The sequence below is a fragment of the Cyprinus carpio genome, chromosome B19 (genome assembly GCF_018340385.1).
Source record: "Cyprinus carpio isolate SPL01 chromosome B19, ASM1834038v1, whole genome shotgun sequence".
Taxonomy (NCBI): Eukaryota; Metazoa; Chordata; class Actinopteri; order Cypriniformes; family Cyprinidae; genus Cyprinus; species Cyprinus carpio.
Window position 1 is genome coordinate 16,662,140 of NC_056615.1, and position 16,377 is coordinate 16,678,516.

At 35.9% G+C, this 16,377-nt stretch overlaps 2 protein-coding genes across 6 annotated transcripts; one reads left to right on the forward strand and one right to left on the reverse strand.

The window, feature by feature from the left end:
* Positions 1-680: 680 nt before the first annotated feature.
* Positions 681-13,051, reverse strand: LOC109111002 (phosphatidylserine synthase 1-like). Of its 4 annotated transcripts, none has more exons than XM_042745743.1 (13): positions 10,199-10,700; positions 9,380-9,471; positions 9,044-9,088; positions 8,825-8,949; positions 7,605-7,763; positions 6,938-7,089; positions 6,487-6,628; positions 5,790-5,902; positions 5,234-5,299; positions 4,016-4,115; positions 2,507-2,575; positions 2,186-2,252; positions 681-1,918 (listed from the first exon to the last, which is right to left on the reverse strand). In XM_042745743.1, the coding sequence occupies exons 1-13, from the start codon at positions 10,387-10,389 to the stop codon at positions 1,824-1,826; spliced, it is 1,416 nt and encodes a 471-aa protein (XP_042601677.1). In that variant the 5' UTR covers positions 10,390-10,700; the 3' UTR covers positions 681-1,823. The 4 variants fall into 4 exon arrangements, with proteins under 4 accessions (XP_042601677.1, XP_042601676.1, XP_042601679.1 ...); XM_042745742.1 differs by having other exon boundaries at positions 681-1,921; positions 10,199-10,697; XM_042745745.1 differs by lacking the exons at positions 9,380-9,471; positions 10,199-10,700 and adding an exon at positions 12,925-13,051 and having other exon boundaries at positions 681-1,921.
* Positions 12,112-14,952, forward strand: LOC109111001 (stathmin domain-containing protein 1-like). 2 transcript variants are annotated; one of them, XM_019123962.2, is made up of 5 exons: positions 12,112-12,584; positions 12,943-13,090; positions 13,246-13,379; positions 14,098-14,229; positions 14,410-14,952. In XM_019123962.2, the coding sequence occupies exons 1-5, from the start codon at positions 12,432-12,434 to the stop codon at positions 14,668-14,670; spliced, it is 828 nt and encodes a 275-aa protein (XP_018979507.2). In that variant the 5' UTR covers positions 12,112-12,431; the 3' UTR covers positions 14,671-14,952. The 2 variants fall into 2 exon arrangements, with proteins under 2 accessions (XP_018979507.2, XP_018979508.2); XM_019123963.2 differs by having other exon boundaries at positions 12,125-12,584; positions 12,970-13,090.
* The last annotated feature ends 1,425 nt before the right edge of the window (positions 14,953-16,377 follow it).

The following is a 16,377-nucleotide window of genomic DNA, read 5'->3' on the forward strand; positions in this document are numbered from 1 at the left end:
ACTGGCATGTTGAATAAATTGAAATGTATATATCAAAAGTTTATACTGTATCAGAGTCACGATTGTAACCAACAAGTCATTAAATATTTGGTGAACCTGATTTCACGCTCCTGGTTTAACATCCTTTTTTGGTCCCGGAACAACTAATTAGAATGAGACTGAGTGAAATGGTTTTTTCTTGTTTGTTTGTTTGTTTTACAGTAAGATAAACAAACAAATATCACTGTATTTTGATTATAAAACATATATTTTTCTCAGGAACTCAAACAATTGTAGCCTACTACAATTACTTAGAAACTTCAATTCAGCATTTTATTTGAAATTTTTACTCAACAATATAGTATAAGTGTGTTAAGAAAGTGAAAAGAACATCCCGGAGGTGGTTCACATCTGTGACCAGTTTAACCATTCATTGATACACTGATAAAAATCCCAAACAAAATGGTCAGATCTCGTTATCACATTAAATGTCTGAAATAATTAGATATGACAACACTGCTGTGGCAGAATCAAGTTTGACATCACATTTTATGCATTCTCTTTGGTCACCTTCAGAAGCGCAGATCCATACAAAATTCATGACTAGAAATCTTAACAGTTATTCTAGGCTTTGATATTTTTCAAGGGTAAAATATTAAATTCTGTACAACTAACAGCTTGGGTATTGCTCAATAATTTGGTCCATGAAAAATAGAATGTAAAAAACAATTAAATAAGACAAAATGTGATAGTACCTTAATATAAGCACATGCTACCATTTAGTATTAATAACCCATGGAAAAAAATTACATTCCTGCTTACAAAAACAGCACAAAATCCTAAATGTAGGTTTTACAAAAATTACGATTTCAAAAAATTGTATGTAGAAATGCATAGTCATTTAAAGGCCTCACGCAGAAAATATTATTGGTCTAAAATCATGTATGCACTTGCCACACATACTAACACAGGAATAAATCTTACCACAAAAGTTAACATACGCAAAAACAATAAAAGTACAGAAAAAAAAATGACACAACATACAGATTGTCATCATTTCTAAACTTTCTAATCACCTTTACATGTTGCCAAAAAAGCTGCCTCATATTACACTTAAGTAAATCAACAGCTCCTACTGCAAAAGGTCATGACCTGCCTCTCCTTCAACCACTCTGAAGTTTTACTTTAAAAGATCAGATATAAGAAGACTGAAAAACGGTTGTGATAATAGAACATTTGTGCCAAGATCATAGTGCATTAAAACAAGTGCTTAAAGGTTTTTCACAAATGTAGAGCTTGTTTTTACGCTCACAATGAAATGTTGCATACAAATTCTTACCCTGATCAATGCATAGGTAGGTCAACAAAATAATCACTGGTTACAGGTCAAGTGGAGAACTATGTGCAAAATTTAAGAGAGGGCTTGGTCTGCATAAACAACACTGTAAATAAGAAATAATTTTGTATAAGTTAAGTTAACGCTCCCATAACTTTTTACAGAAAGCCTGGCAGCATTGAGCTCCTTTCATTAGGAGGGCCATCACAAAACATTCACTGGCTCAGACGCTTCCGACATATGAAAGCCACATCAGTGCCACTGGAAGGTGTGCATACCACAAATCATTGCTTCTTTCCAAGTGCTATGAAAATGAAAACTAGTGTACAACAGTACATTGCAAAGACAGAGGCTTGTGGTTTGGAATGTGTCCTCTGTTTATAGAACCGCTTCTTGTGTCTGCACACTATCTCTCAGCTAACCGCTTTACCTCTCTTCAACCGTTTACCACAGATTCTTTCTTTCACCCCTTGTGGCCCATTGAGAGATCATTGGTCTCTAGCTGTGGTCATTTCTTGCTGCTTGTTCCATTGATTGTTTTGTTTTTTCCAGAGCCTCCTTTTCTTCTCCGTGATGAAGTGGAATTACTACTGGAGTTTCTCTCTGCTAATAGTAGTAATAATGTAAATACATATAAGTGTTAAGTAAGACAGATATTCGGAGGGTAAAGAAATCTCAAATGTTCCTTAAAAAGTTCTTCATATCATAATACAATTAAATTTTCATCTATAGGGTAGAAAATAAAATATTGCAAGGAAATTCCATGTCACAAATCTGAGCGTGCTGTGAAAAATCTCATTAAAACGGTCAATTTCCGGGTATTTGGTGTCATTTGAGAAACCCTCTAAAACAAATCAGATTGTATGTTACCTTTGGCAGTTTCGGGAATGCAGTCGTATGGTTCAGTAAGGATGCTGTCGTCACAGTCTGCAAAGTACTGTTAAAGAGATTTATCGGTTTATCAATATTTGATATGCAAGCACAAACAAGGAAAATAAAGCAAGACCCAGAGCACGGACATATCATTGTGACTTTGTGTGCTCTGGAGATGTTTCTAATGTAAATATTGTCAATTGTGAATGACAAGCAGACAGCACCAGTTTAAATTCTTGTTGAAGAATTCACTGGATTTAATTAGTATCTGTCTGTAAATCATGTTATGGCAACAGATGAATAAATACAGTCATTTACCTTCAGCCTCTTCCCATAATTCTGCTCATACCAAACCATACCATATAGACAGAGAAAAGTAATGAAAGCCTGGAAGGTAGCAAGAAAAAGAGAGAGAAAGTGTATATATATATGAGACTTCGCCACTACAATGGGATTCAAAACTCTGAGAAAATGTATTACTACATTACTATAATACATTATTAGCATAATAATTTCAGCAAAAATTCGGAGTGAAGAATGAACATGCATTTCGGAAGGTCAATTCGGTTCCACTTGCACACGATCAAATAACTTGCCTTTTTCATTAGTGAAGGACTAAATAGTGAAGAAGACTTTTAAATGCCATACAACAGTGGCTCTCAAACGTTTTACACCAAGTACCACTTCAGAAAATATTTGGCTCTTCAAGTACCACCATAATGACCAACATTAAAATACAGTAGCGTAGTAGGCCGAATTATTCTGCTACAGCTATGCACTGTTCGAAAACGAGGCAGTTTTATTCCTAATAAGAATATTTATTATTGCCGGCCACTTTAAAGATTGTAAATACACAGTTTGAACATTAACACTGTACTGTGCTTACTTACATACAGGTAAATAAAAAACTTAAATGATTCAATTAAAATGTACTGTACCTAAATAAAAACTTTACTGTACTTAAATGTAAAGTGAAATGTACTATGTACAGTACTAGATCAAAAGAATGAACAGGCATCATTTAGACATCTTGCAAACTGTTTAAAAGTGTTTTAAAGGGATAGTTCACCCAAAAATGAAAATTCTGTCATCATTTACTCACCCTCATGTTGTTCCAAACCTGTATGATTTGCTTTCGTATGTTGAACAAAAAAGAAGATATTTTGAAGATTGCTGGTAATCAAACAGTTGGTGGTTGCCATTGACTTCCATAGTAGGAAAAAAATACTATGGAAGTCAATGACAACCACCAACTGCTTGATTACTAGCAATCTTCAAAATATCTTCTTTTTTGTACAACATAAGAAAGCAAATGATACAGGTTTGGAACGACATGAGGGTGAATACATGATGACAGAATTTTCATTTTTGGGTGAACTATCCCTTCAACATTGATTTATATTTAATTTAGTGATTCCTCTGCATACCACACTTTGAGAATCAGTGGCATACAACATTTCTGTACTTTTGAATACTTTAAATGAGATTTTTCAGTGTGGTCTCAGACTCAGATCCACTGTATATAGTTTATAGAAACACACAAGGTTCAATCTGTAAACATTCAGTGTAAACTACAGATGTGTAACTGGACAGAATAAACTGTTGCAACATATCACAGTCACAGTACAACAACATAGCCAATATTTGTTAAAGTTTCATTATCTGTTATAGAAAACAATAAACAGATCTCTAAAACAAAAATTCATTTTAAAAGATAATCATGTAAAATATAGATACATAATAATAAATATTTATGTATAAGTATATAAACAGATTTTTTAAATGAGAGTATTTATAAATAAAATAAATTTCAACCAAAAGACTCACCAAACACAAAAGCCAAAGGACAACATAAAGAACCTGTGTTTTGGAGAACAAGTCTTGTCCAAATTTGATACAAGCCAGGGCCTCCAGGAAAGCAATGGCCCTACAGAACAAAACACATACCCATGTATGCTGCATTATATAACAACACATCAAAGTGTCCTTTATTTGTTTATAGAAATATGCAAACAAACTTTCCAGCACTGTTTTTAAATATATATACTGTTGAAAATGAGATGCCATGACTTGTTTGATATTTAATTATTTCAGATATTTGGAAGAATATCTGAGCAAAATGGCTGAAGAGTCATTGGGGTTCAAAAATAGTAGACCACATTAACCTTTATTGTGTAGCATAAAAACACAACTCAAAATATGGCCTTTTCTTGTTCAACATGAGGGCAAGTAAATGACAGGATTGTAATTTTTAGTTAAACTATTTCTTTAAGTTTTAAACACTATCCAAATAACTTTTTGTGTTTAATGCACAATGGCAAATCTCTGAGCATTTCAGACTTGTAGAACTTAAAAATACAAAAGAGTGGTTTGTTAAGTCTCCAGACTATGTGGGAGTAATCTTGCAGACCTGGAGCTTTACAAAGCCAAGAGAAAATGACTCTGTTGTTTAGAATCGAATGGAAAAAGTGAGATTGTCAGAAAAACAGGACACAAATCACCTGATTCTGACAAAAACAGCTGCGGTGAGACTGAACTAAACATATGTATTAAATCTCTCTATATCTATACCACTGTAAGAACGGTGTTTCTCTAGATTTCCAAAATAAGTTCCAAATTAAACAGAATCATGACAAAGTGGGTCTTTATAGAAAGGATAGTTTACCCAAAAATGAAAACTCTATCATGTCATTCCAAACCTGTGTGACTTTATTTATGCCATGGAACACAACTATTTTTGTTTAGAAACTCAAAGTCAGTGGAGTCCAAAACAAGATTGAACCTGTTGACTTTTATTGTCAATGTAAACGGCTCAAAATGTGTTACACAAATGTGTTCTTTAATGTTCCACACAAGTCATACAGGTTTAAAAGTGTAAATGATGACAGAAGTTCTATTTCTGATTAACTATCCCTAGAAGTCATCATCTGTTGCTGATTGTAAGACCCAAAACATCCAAACTGGAAAAACTACTGGCTGAACTGTGAATATGATTTTTTTTTTTCAAACATGTTTTTAGCATTAGATAAATAAGTATGTACTTACCCAAACACCCAACACTGTGTTCCAACTCTTTTGCACTGGGTGTCTGTTAGATATGCGTAGTACTGCCTAAATGCAAACGATAAGTAATACGAGTCATTCAACACATCTGACATCAAACAGTACAATGGGTGTATACACACCTGCCAAACGTCATTATTCAAAATACATGTATTTATTTAGAATAATTATATGGCTGAAAGAATGCAATAATAGCATTACTTTGTTGATGTTTATGGATCATCGGATCACACTCCACAATAAATAAATCATCTCAATAAATAAAATAACTGGCTTTTGAAGACATGGCAGGCTCTCAGTTCTTGTGGATCTCACGTCCTGCGTTTCCAGGAAAAGCTTTCATTTTAGTAAATCAGATTTTTATGAGAGAGATAATGATTCCGATCTCTAGAGAAGCAAAACGAGGCCAGAGCAAAAATTCTGATGAAATAAAGTGAAATGTCTTAATGTTGTTTGGTTGGGTGAGAAGTGCCAGTACAACGAAAGGTTCATTTCAAGGGATTACGCTCGATCACAGAAGAAGGTAATTGGACATTACCGCACTGTGGGGGCAGTGATGATCCCAATGAAGAGGATCCGGCACCAGCTGAGAGGATGAGAGGCCTGGAATACGAAGATATGCTTCAGGAAAAAGGTGTTCAATTCTGTGAGCTGTTGGAGAGCAAAGACACAGGACAAAAGTGAGTGAAAACCCAAAGAACCACAAAGAAACAAAGTCTAAATCTGTGGTCTACTACTGTTTGGTTAAGCTCTTCTGAATGTATTGAGCTATTTTAGATTTCTTGCTCTGTTTTTCAAATAAACAGAAGAATTTTTTTTTAGGTCTTTTAGATAACATTTGAAAATATATTAAATAGAAAACCATTATTTTTTTTCTAGATTATTATTATTATATAATCACAAAGAGAGATGGGATATGTAGTTTTGTCCCCATAAGATGGCTAAACAAGTATTTTCTGTCTAGCTACATTATTAATGTTTTCATTAAAGCGTTTCTCATTTAAAGTACAAAAAATGTGTGCAAATAAATTGTACGTTCATTAATCATAATGAAATTTTAATTATCATCAATACTTATTTTTTTGTTTGTGAATCTATAATTTAAATGCCCCCCAACTTGGAAAGTCATGGCTAAGGTAAAGTTTGTGGAACAGAGGTTCTGTTTATAAACGACAAGCTTGAATGTAGAATAAACTGAAAGGCGTTCCATACTACTTATGTTTCAGATCACACACCTGCCATACTATCATGAAAAGATAGATTCCAGCCACCCTCTGAAAAGAGGATTTGGGGTCAAACCAGCGCACATACGTCCAGCTGGCCGGAGTGAACTGCAAAACAGCCCGTTTCAGCTTGCCTGTGGTTGTGTGGATATCCCTGAACATATACAAAACACAAACAACCGGTTTACAATAATACTAAACACATGAACATCACTGTACACTACCCCAGTGACCTAAAAACTCGATCAGATGATCCAACAAGAATGTAGTGCAAAACATGTTTGGAGTTAACACAGATAACTAATCTCTGCATACATATCTCCCAAACACAATACAATCACAGAGAGTATGGATGGTGGGGAGTGTAACTAACTACTGTTACTACTGCTTGTCCATTTCAGCAAAATTGTGACTATAAACTTTAATAGGGAACAGCCACAGATTAATCATAAAAAGAGCTTACTTGATACTGGCCCAGTGGTAGGTACGCATCTCTAAAAAGTGACACACAGTCATGCCGAGACAAATGCCCCCTCCGTTGCACAACAAGATGTCAAGAATGACTTGATCCCACCAGCACTCTGCAAAGTTTGGCAGGAGGTGCATGAAGAACAACTGAATGAGGAAGAAAGATAGAGAAGAGAGACATATAAAGCAACAAGTGGTGGTATGCCCTATATAACAAGCCAGGTGGTTTTCACTGCTCAACTCCGTATCAACTCATATGTATCTGGTATTAAAAGTAATAATAGTAAGCATGCCTCAAACAATCACACTACATAAGATATCATCAGGGTTTACCTCAAATGGAGATTTTGTGTTTTATTTGCTTAGTCAAAGAACACTTCAATTTTTACAGATTATTAAGTATTGGGTTATGAAGAAGTCGCATAATCAGTACTATTGCATGAGCAACTACTTACGTTCAAAGGTATTTGATTGGGAAAGACACTGACCCACTCATGGTGTCAAATTTTTAATAATTGAAACAATGTTTCAATACTGCTGGTTTTACTGTATTTTTTTTCATCAAATCAGCAGCCTTGGTAAGCATAAGAGACTTCTTTCAAAAACATTTTAAAAAAATGATGTTTGACGTTTAAACAGTATAAATATATCAAATGCATTACCTCTGTGAGCTCCCATGTGATGCTGATAGACCAGCAGAGGCCGTAGCTGCGGATGAGAAGAGCTTTCATGGCCCAGCCCCAAAAATGACTGAAGGCAAAAATGTCAAAGTGACTCAGGATGCGTTCCCATGTGATCACGTGACAGTTTACTGCATACTCCTGCAAAAAATTGGGATAAAATAAATAAACAAAACACACAAAAAAATGAAAAATTCATAAATACTGTAAATTCATTTACAGTTGTACATTTACACTACAGAATATATTATTGGCTATACTTCAGTAACATATCAGGGCTGTATAATCAATTTGTTTTAAGAAACAATTTCACTAATTTTACAAATGAGTGAAAACTAAAAACTAAAAAAAAAAGTAGGGCACAGTGCAATTTAGATACAGTGAGTGACATGAAGCCTGATGTCAATGGACAGAGATTCAAATAATCCTATTTGCTGAACGTCCGCAGTCAGGCCGTCCTCTGAGCTACATGGAAACCTCTTAAAGAAAGCTGGCATTATCTCTTTACAGTAATTAATCATAATTCACTGGATTAGAAACAAACACACTAAAGGGAGGGTTTCAAACTCCACAGCTCAGACATAATCTATGGGCTGCACTTAGTCTGCTGTGACCGTGATCGTCTGTAAAATCGACATTAGCACATTATGCAGGAAACTGCAGATTACATAAAAGTGAATGCATTCCTTTATTAATTAAAAAAAATGAATAGGTCTCAAATGAAAGCCAAGGATCCATGGTGAAAAATAATAATAATAAGATCAGAGATCTTAGATAACATAGGACAGACCAAAACACAGAGTTGAGAAATGAGAAAAGCTTAGGTGTTCACAGCTCAGTGGATTAAATATTAACTTGAGTCGCCAGTACAGGTTTGTTATTATTTATATAAACACAATATGATGGGCTACGGCAACAAAGAGTATAAGGCTGATGATACACGGGGCAACTTTTTTGAGCAACGTTGCTTGGGCACTTTCTCATCGAGAATGGGTAACAAATTTCTATCTGGATAGTTTAGATCATTCGTGGGCCCTGTGTCTCACCTGGTTGCCCGTTGATGGCAACATTTTCCCAAATTACCCAGCAATATTTCTCAAAAAGTTACTCCATGTATCAGCAGCCTAAGACATGATGGCTAGCTTCTAGCTTCTCATGCAAGAATAAATTTAGTTTGTGTCCTGGGATATCATATCACTTACCATGACATCTGCTTCTCGTGTAGCATAACGTAGATTGGGGTCCAGCCAATACAACAACGCCTTCACCTGATCCCAGTTCAGGAAGATGAGGAACACCAGGAATAGGAAGTAAAGGACACTGAGACCTGCAAAGTGCCAACAGATCAAGGTGTTGAAGGTTGAGTCAACATAGCCACTGATAAGTAAACACACAAGAGAAGACTGTTTACAGTCACTCACCAAAAACCATGCGCCATATAGCGGGATGCGGTCTTGTGAAAGGACCTAAACGTGTTTTTTTAATCCAATGAGAAAAAATTTTTAGTTTGTTTTCATGTCGTTCCTATTTGTGTTTTACTTGGAGAGGTTTAGCCAAATGTCTGAGCTTTTATTGTATGGAAAAGAGCAGCTTGGAAATCCTGTTATACATATTTGCTTTTGTGTTCCGTGGAAGAAAAGACATGAGGGTGAGTAAATAATGACAGAATTTTCCTGCAATGAAAGCAATCAGCAAAAGTAAATTTGCATCCAGTTAAAGTTTGTTTCTACTGAGAAGCAAATGAACAATGACTGTACCGTTGGGGAAGGCAAGAACACTGATAACAAGAAAGAAAGAGCTGACCAGCAGCAGACCCACACGAAGGTTATTATCAGAATCACCATCATCCCTGCCATAATAAAAACACCAAGTACAGATAACATATCAGAGCCTTGATTACGTCATAGAACTATAACCTTTCACAGTGTCACCAGACGTTTTGGTGTGGATGTGGCAAACCAATGGAGAATAAGACAGACCAATGTTTAGTATCATTCAGATACTATTGCCAGATTTATTCATATTTTAAATTAGTTATTCTTTTTATATTTTTAATTTTTACTTTAGTTGAAGTTTTAGTAATTTTGTAAAAAACTAAAAACTAAAATAAAATGATAAATGTTGCCTTGTCAACTAGCTGTTTTTAATTTCATGTAAGGTTTTTTTTATCTCAAGGAACGACTTTTTATGGATTAAGTTTTAGTTAACTATAAGTGAATAGATCACATTAACAGTCATTAAGTCATTCAAAAATACATTGAAAATACATTGTTTAAATCATTAAATAAACAAGCATTTATCAATACAATCAAAACAATTTAAGTCGTGGCCCCAGGTTGTGTGTAAACACTGTTTGTAAACTCGTTTGCTTTTTAATTGAACTTCGTGTAATATTTAAGTTTTTCAAATAATTTAAAGCAGTTGTTAACGTTGTAACAAATCATCTTTATACCATTTAAACTCTTGCTGAAATTGAATAAAGTAGTCGTCTTGACGTGCATACGGTGCATTAGTTGAGTTGCCGTTGCCATGCTAACGGACAGGCGAGTTCTGTCGTAAACCTCCTGTTTACTTACCTCGTAAACGCAAAGTACATTATGCTGAAGACGGTGAACGTCAGTAATGTAATGGTGTGCGGTTTGTAGAAGAAATCAATGGTGATATCCTCCACTTGTTGCTCGTTTATCATCCGAAAGTGAAGTTTATAATTGGCATCATCTTTACTGAGCATCCTGGAACCCTGACTGGGCGCCATGGTTGGTCTCATTCAAACTGACAACGAGCCCCGAAGACACTTCCCTCCGTCTCCACCTGCGCCGAGTTTCTCTGACAGGACTTCACTGAAGTTGAGTGGGTCGAGATGTTCTCACCGCCCTATTTCAGACGACTTAATTGGCTGGGTAAAGGCAGAAGGCTATAAGAGCTTCTCCCATTTGCAGGACTCTGTTTCAGGCGGGGTCGTTCAGGGTTCGTGGGTGTTGACTGGAGGAAAGATGAGCGATACTACCCTCTTCTGGCCTGACTGCGCGCTCGCGAAAAGCGCATCTGCTCTAACGGACTTATGATGTGACGACATCTACTTGGGGAAGTTCAGAAGTCCACTTTGGAAATGTTCTCCGTCGTTCTTCGTCTAATTCAGTCCTATCTAAAATCAGTTTAATCTAATCTGAATGTAAAACCAAATCTATTTAGTCGAATTTATTTAGGACTCAAGAAGCTGTATTGGCAAGATTATAGGCCTCCTCTTTCTTTCTTTCTTTCTTTCTTTCTTTCTTTCTTTCTTTCTTTCTTTCTTTCTTTCTTTCTTTCTTTCAATGTAATAGTTAGGCCTACTGTCAGATTTAGCTCCACATGATAAATATAAAAGCTAAAAGATCCTTTAGTACTTTTTTGTTTAGAAAATATATATTTTGGGGGTTTTCAAGTGCATGTTATTTATATTTATTTGAATATATTGGTAAATATATTTTATTTTAAATGGATTATTATGTTTTTTGCATATAATTTATTATAGGCTATATATATTTCTATCTGCACAGTTTTCTTTGGTACTGTTTATATGTATGAATACATTGGGTTTTGTCTGTTTGTTTTTTTCAGCAAATCTAGATATTCACTCAAATAGGCCTACATCTACATCTACATCTTATGTGCTGCCAATTATCTATTTAGTATGATTAGTTAACCAACAAAAGAAGTTATGAGGGAGTCAGACCTATAATTGTGCCAGTAGGTTTCTTCACGGTTGTAGTTAAGGAAGGTGTCTAGGTGACATATAATGTGTTATAGATCTGTCAAGCCTTGGCCAGTTGTTTTATAACAGGTATGTCATTAGAAAACAGGCCGTTTCCAGTAAATGTAGCCAACACATCATCATTTGGAAGAAAGACATCAATAAGAGTAGACAAAAAAGTACACCAAAAATTAGCTTAATATGTTGATTTAATTTATTAAAAGCTTACAGAATAGCTACAAGCACTCAGAATAAGCCTGTACAGGTGTGATTTTGAAAAGGGTTTTGTGGTTACCATCTTTATAGTAACTTTACAGTTACAACTTTACAGTCCAAGACCACGTGAAGGCCTAGCAATATAATGAGAAAAAATATCTGTGTAATAGTGGAATACCTGAGAAAGAATGGGTGATAAATCAGAGACAGAGATTTAATGAGGCAAATGAAAAGGAAACAAACCCCTGCCTGCATGTGAGCTGCATGTCCAGTGGGATTATTATGGTCCTTTATGTGGCACAATTACATCTAATTGGGTTCCAGGCTGCCTAAAAAACTGACCACAGGGAACCTGATTAGGCTTAATATGTAAACAAATATTATTTTTTAATCTCTGTGCTGGAAACATTTATCTACACAGAAACCATACATTTAGCTACTTTTATATAGGCAGATTTTTTATTTGTTTCACATTTGTCCCATTCGTAACACATTTGCCACTAATAAAGTAAAAAATAAATAAATCAAATTAATAATATAGAAATAAAATAAAAGGTTGGGTTGCCAATAGTAAGACAACAGTGTTTGGTTTCAGATAATAATCTAGGCTATTTTTAATTCCAATAAAATAATCTAGTGACTAATAATTATCTGAAAAATTAACTGTTGATGCCGCTTTTCTTCTATTAATCAATTACTAGTATAAACCCGTGTTTTATTTTTGTCAAGCATAGAGCCAAGGCAACATAGCTAACAGGTTACGTGACCTCTGGAAAGGGGTCAGATTTATTGTAGCAACGAATCATAGCAACGCAGAGAGTCCATGACGACGGTCGCGAGATCGTGAATCTTGTGCTGGAATGCGACAGTGTTTAAGAACTTCACACAGATCAAATAGTTTCGGAGCCGCATTGAAAGCTCGCGCTGTCCTGAGCGATATAAACATGGGATGTGGGAGCTCCAAAATCACGGTGGTCGAACCCGTAAAACCGAGAGGTCTGAACGGAAATGAGGTAAGCTGTAATCTTTTTGTTGTTCCATTTATGATGATTTCAAATATGAATTAATAAACGGAATATTAGCGAGTCGGTAGTGGTTATTATGTTAATACATATGAGGGAACTGATGAAGAGGTCTGTTGTTCATACAACTGTGATATTTAATAGTCTATATTAGATGAATAATTAAACAAAATGAAATGCTTAAACCAACCAAAGTGTCTTTGCTAGTCTTAGCAGATTTTAACTGGTTTCTCAGGTTAAATCCCTTTAAAAGCAGCCAACAGACCTTACAAGACTAGCAAACAATTTGGCTGTCAGTGTTTTGCTATATGCAGACTTATATCTGACTTACTCTGCTTTTATTGTGTAGACTGAAACTCTGGAGTTTGTTGTGCAGGGAGGCTCTCGCGGTGACTCTGCCGTGTCCAAAATGACCACAGACAGCGGGGTCAGTCTGGATGCAGCGGAGCCAACAGTTCTACCTGGATCTGTACCTAGAATGCTGCCACCCATACAAGGTTAGATAGAAGTTCAGAACAACTTGATGTTATTTCACTTTAAAGGAGCTAAAAACTGCTGAGGCCTTTCAGAGATATAGGAAAGCTGAAATGGAATAACAATATTAAAATAGAATGTAGGAAATTAACTTAACTACACATCGTGTGAAATCTAGGCCAAAGTCCTGGACTGGCCCAGCAAAGTGAAGAGAGGCCCAAGTCCAGTGAGATCCTGGAGCAGCTGCTTGTTCAGGGAATCATTCCAGCTCAGCCAAGACAGGGAGGAAGTGGGGAAGCCTACAACATCATGGTGAGGGCTGTTGTCAATGTTAAAATATAAAAGTGTTATGATTTCTCAAATATGACCTTTTCTCACATTAAGAATCAACACTCCAGGAAAAGTCTGTAAAAATAGGGAGCTGTGTTGATATGAAGGAATTGTACATATTGATTGTTCATAGACATTTCACCTGTATTTTCAGTTACACATTGCATTGTGTTGTGGAAATGTCCAAAACTGAATTCTTATACACTGAATAACAATTGCATACATGCCTATGTTCATTACTGGAATAGTCTTTATTATTATAAGACTCGAATACTTGAATCTGATTGGTCATGACTTTCTGCGGTCAAATATTTTTGTGTAATGAGTTCTAAACTGTATATATGACTGTTGTCACGATCTCTTATCTTATTGTTCCATGTCTTATTTTTCTCACATAATAAAATCATTTCTTTTTTAAAATAAAAATAACTTAATAAAACAATAACAAAAAATAAAAAATAACTTAAAAACAACTTAATTTATTTCTTGGCAGGAATGAAAATGAGGCCGTACAGTGCTTTCAATGGATTGTGCTGTTGTTTATCAACATACTGATTGTTAAACTGTCTTTCTGAAAAAGAAAAAGAAACTTAAATTTATGCCGTGTATGCTGTTGTAAAGACTGTAGGTCTATTCCTCACAGCCTCAGCCAGTAAATAATTTCTGCTTCTCTGGGACAAACATTTATAATGTCTGTTAGATGAATGATGCTGAGAAGCCAAAGAGAAGACCTCCTGCTCGGCTAGAGTCACTGAAAATTCGCAAAGAACAAGAAGTAACCAGAAAGGAAGACATTGAGATGAAGATGAGACAAGTGGAGGAGAGGAGAAAGGTGAAGCAGAACCAAATGACATTTATCGTTCATTCAGTTTTAATGCATTTAAAATCTCTTAGCTAATATTCAGTGTTGTATTTGATCTTGGAGTTTTTTGCACTTTTTTGTGAAGTTAGATTGTATTAGCATTAGTATGTGGTGCAACATTATGAAATATGGTTTAAACATCTGTTTTAGGAGAAGGAGGAAGACCTGAAACGCAGGTTGAGGATTAAATCGGCACGGCCGAGTGTCGCTGCCCCAGTGACCGCAGACAGGGAACTCGACCCCTTGGAACTGCTCCATTCTGAACAGCTTCCTGTCCCAACCAGAACCAAACAGCTACAATCAATGGAGCCAGTCAATGGAGACTCTGAGGACCAAAGACTTAATGATTCCCCAGAACTGGAAAATGACTCCACCTTCCAACAGACTGAAGACACAGATGAGGGATTTTAGATCTGCTGCTTGTGTGTGTTTCAGAATGAAACTACATACAGAAGCAGCTTGATCTAGCGATAGTTCCTAATGTACATTCTTAAGAGTTGCACATGCACTTTACATGTTACTCACTTTATTGATCTTTTCTGTTTTAATGCAGGGCATGGCTCAGATCAAATTCTGACTTTGGGTTTTACATTATCATGGAAATATGTGCCTAATAAGTGTAAACAGGTTGATGCAGTCATTATGTAGGTAGCTAAACAATTGATTAGAAGGGTTAACAATTCAGCATGATATATAATACAGGGCTCCAAACTGCGACTAAAACAGTCGCATTTGCGACCATAAATATTAATTTGCGAGTGACGTTTTTGCTGAGATCGCCACTGGCGACTACCCGCCGAAAGCTCCTCAGGATTTAACCGCTAAAAAAGTTTTCTCAGGCGGATGATTTGCTTCATTCAGCGTCCGTCTGTGATAAAACGAACTCGGGCCGAAGGTTAATACACACAACTACACCGAGTGTGGACCTGCCGCGTGTACAACAGCTTTCAGCCGAGATCGGCCCATAGAGAAAAAAATCCGTCTGTCAGCCAGAAGTGTTTTGTAGAGTCGGCGTGGCTCTGGCCCATTATCTTCTCACCGATGCCGAGACTGAACCGACAGAGACGCATTTCAGCCAGAATCAGCCCAAGTGTTATTGCTATCTGGGTATATATTTACATGTTACAACTTAAAAATTTGAATGTAATGCCTTTTTTCCTAATTGATTTGCGATCAGATCTTTTGTTATGTTCACGTATTAAACTGAGACCATGCGCATCAAAGTTTTAGTGGAAAAAGAGAGTTTCAGACAGTCCTCATCTGTCGCACATCAGTGCTGACGCACACAGTCTGATAAACGCAGCTCCGCTGTGCAGCGAGAGAGACATGACGGAGACGTAAGAAGGGAAAGTGCAGAAAATACAGCGTCTATTTCGTGCACAACTTGAACAAACTAGAACAGGTAAAGCTGTCAGCTGTGTGAATATTGGCAATATCGTTAACAATTCTCGTTTATAATCTAATATGGCTTCTTCTAAACAAGATCTTGGTCTGTGTTCTTTTAATGCGTGAACTTCATTATTTGAAGTGCAACTGCCGTCCAGTAATCGCAAAAAGCTCTGTGCTTTGTAACTTTTTAATAAAAAGTACCAGCTTTAAAATTATTCCGAATTAATAACGAAATTCAAAAAATACAGTTTCGGCGCTCCTTAATGCGGCAGGCGCGGTCGCTTTAGCGCCTCAGTTCAAGGGCAAGTGAACCCATTTAATCTTTCTCTTTACTAATATAGTACATAATGATCATGAATTAACATCAGAAGGTAGGCTATTTTATAAGAGATCCTACAGTACAACTTACTGAAATGTCTCATGTAGGAGGAGCCCAAGTGATGCTTATGCTCCATGATACTGGTACAGATTCTGTGTAATGAACAATTGTTTATGACTGTAGATTTCAAGCTGGAAAAGACATTTAGTTCCCACTTTAAGTGAACCTTAGTTCCCAGGTCATCTACAAGATGGATTAAAATGCTGATAAAGTCAAGAAAAGATGAGACATAAACACATGACAGTATGATTGAAATGTTAAAATGTAAATAAATAAATAATAATAGTATATATTATATAAATATATAAGTATATAAATAAATAAAACACGTTTATTCTGTGGCACCTAAA

Excerpts from the sequence above, each read along its gene's own strand:
- LOC109111002 (XM_042745742.1), bottom strand. The coding sequence starts at position 10,389 with ATGAGACCAACCATGGCGCCCAGTCAGGGTTCCAGGATGCTCAGTAAA. Across the intron at positions 7,764-8,824 it reads CACGAGAAGCAGATGTCATG|GAGTATGCAGTAAACTGTCA; the intron begins GTAAGTGATATG and ends AATTTTTTGCAG. Across the intron at positions 7,090-7,604 it reads TCACATGGGAGCTCACAGAG|TTGTTCTTCATGCACCTCCT; the intron begins GTAATGCATTTG and ends TTCCTCATTCAG.
- LOC109111001 (XM_019123962.2), top strand. The coding sequence starts at position 12,432 with ATGCGACAGTGTTTAAGAACTTCACACAGATCAAATAGTTTCGGAGCC. Across the intron at positions 12,585-12,942 it reads GAGGTCTGAACGGAAATGAG|ACTGAAACTCTGGAGTTTGT; the intron begins GTAAGCTGTAAT and ends TTTATTGTGTAG. Across the intron at positions 13,380-14,097 it reads GGGAAGCCTACAACATCATG|ATGAATGATGCTGAGAAGCC; the intron begins GTGAGGGCTGTT and ends AATGTCTGTTAG.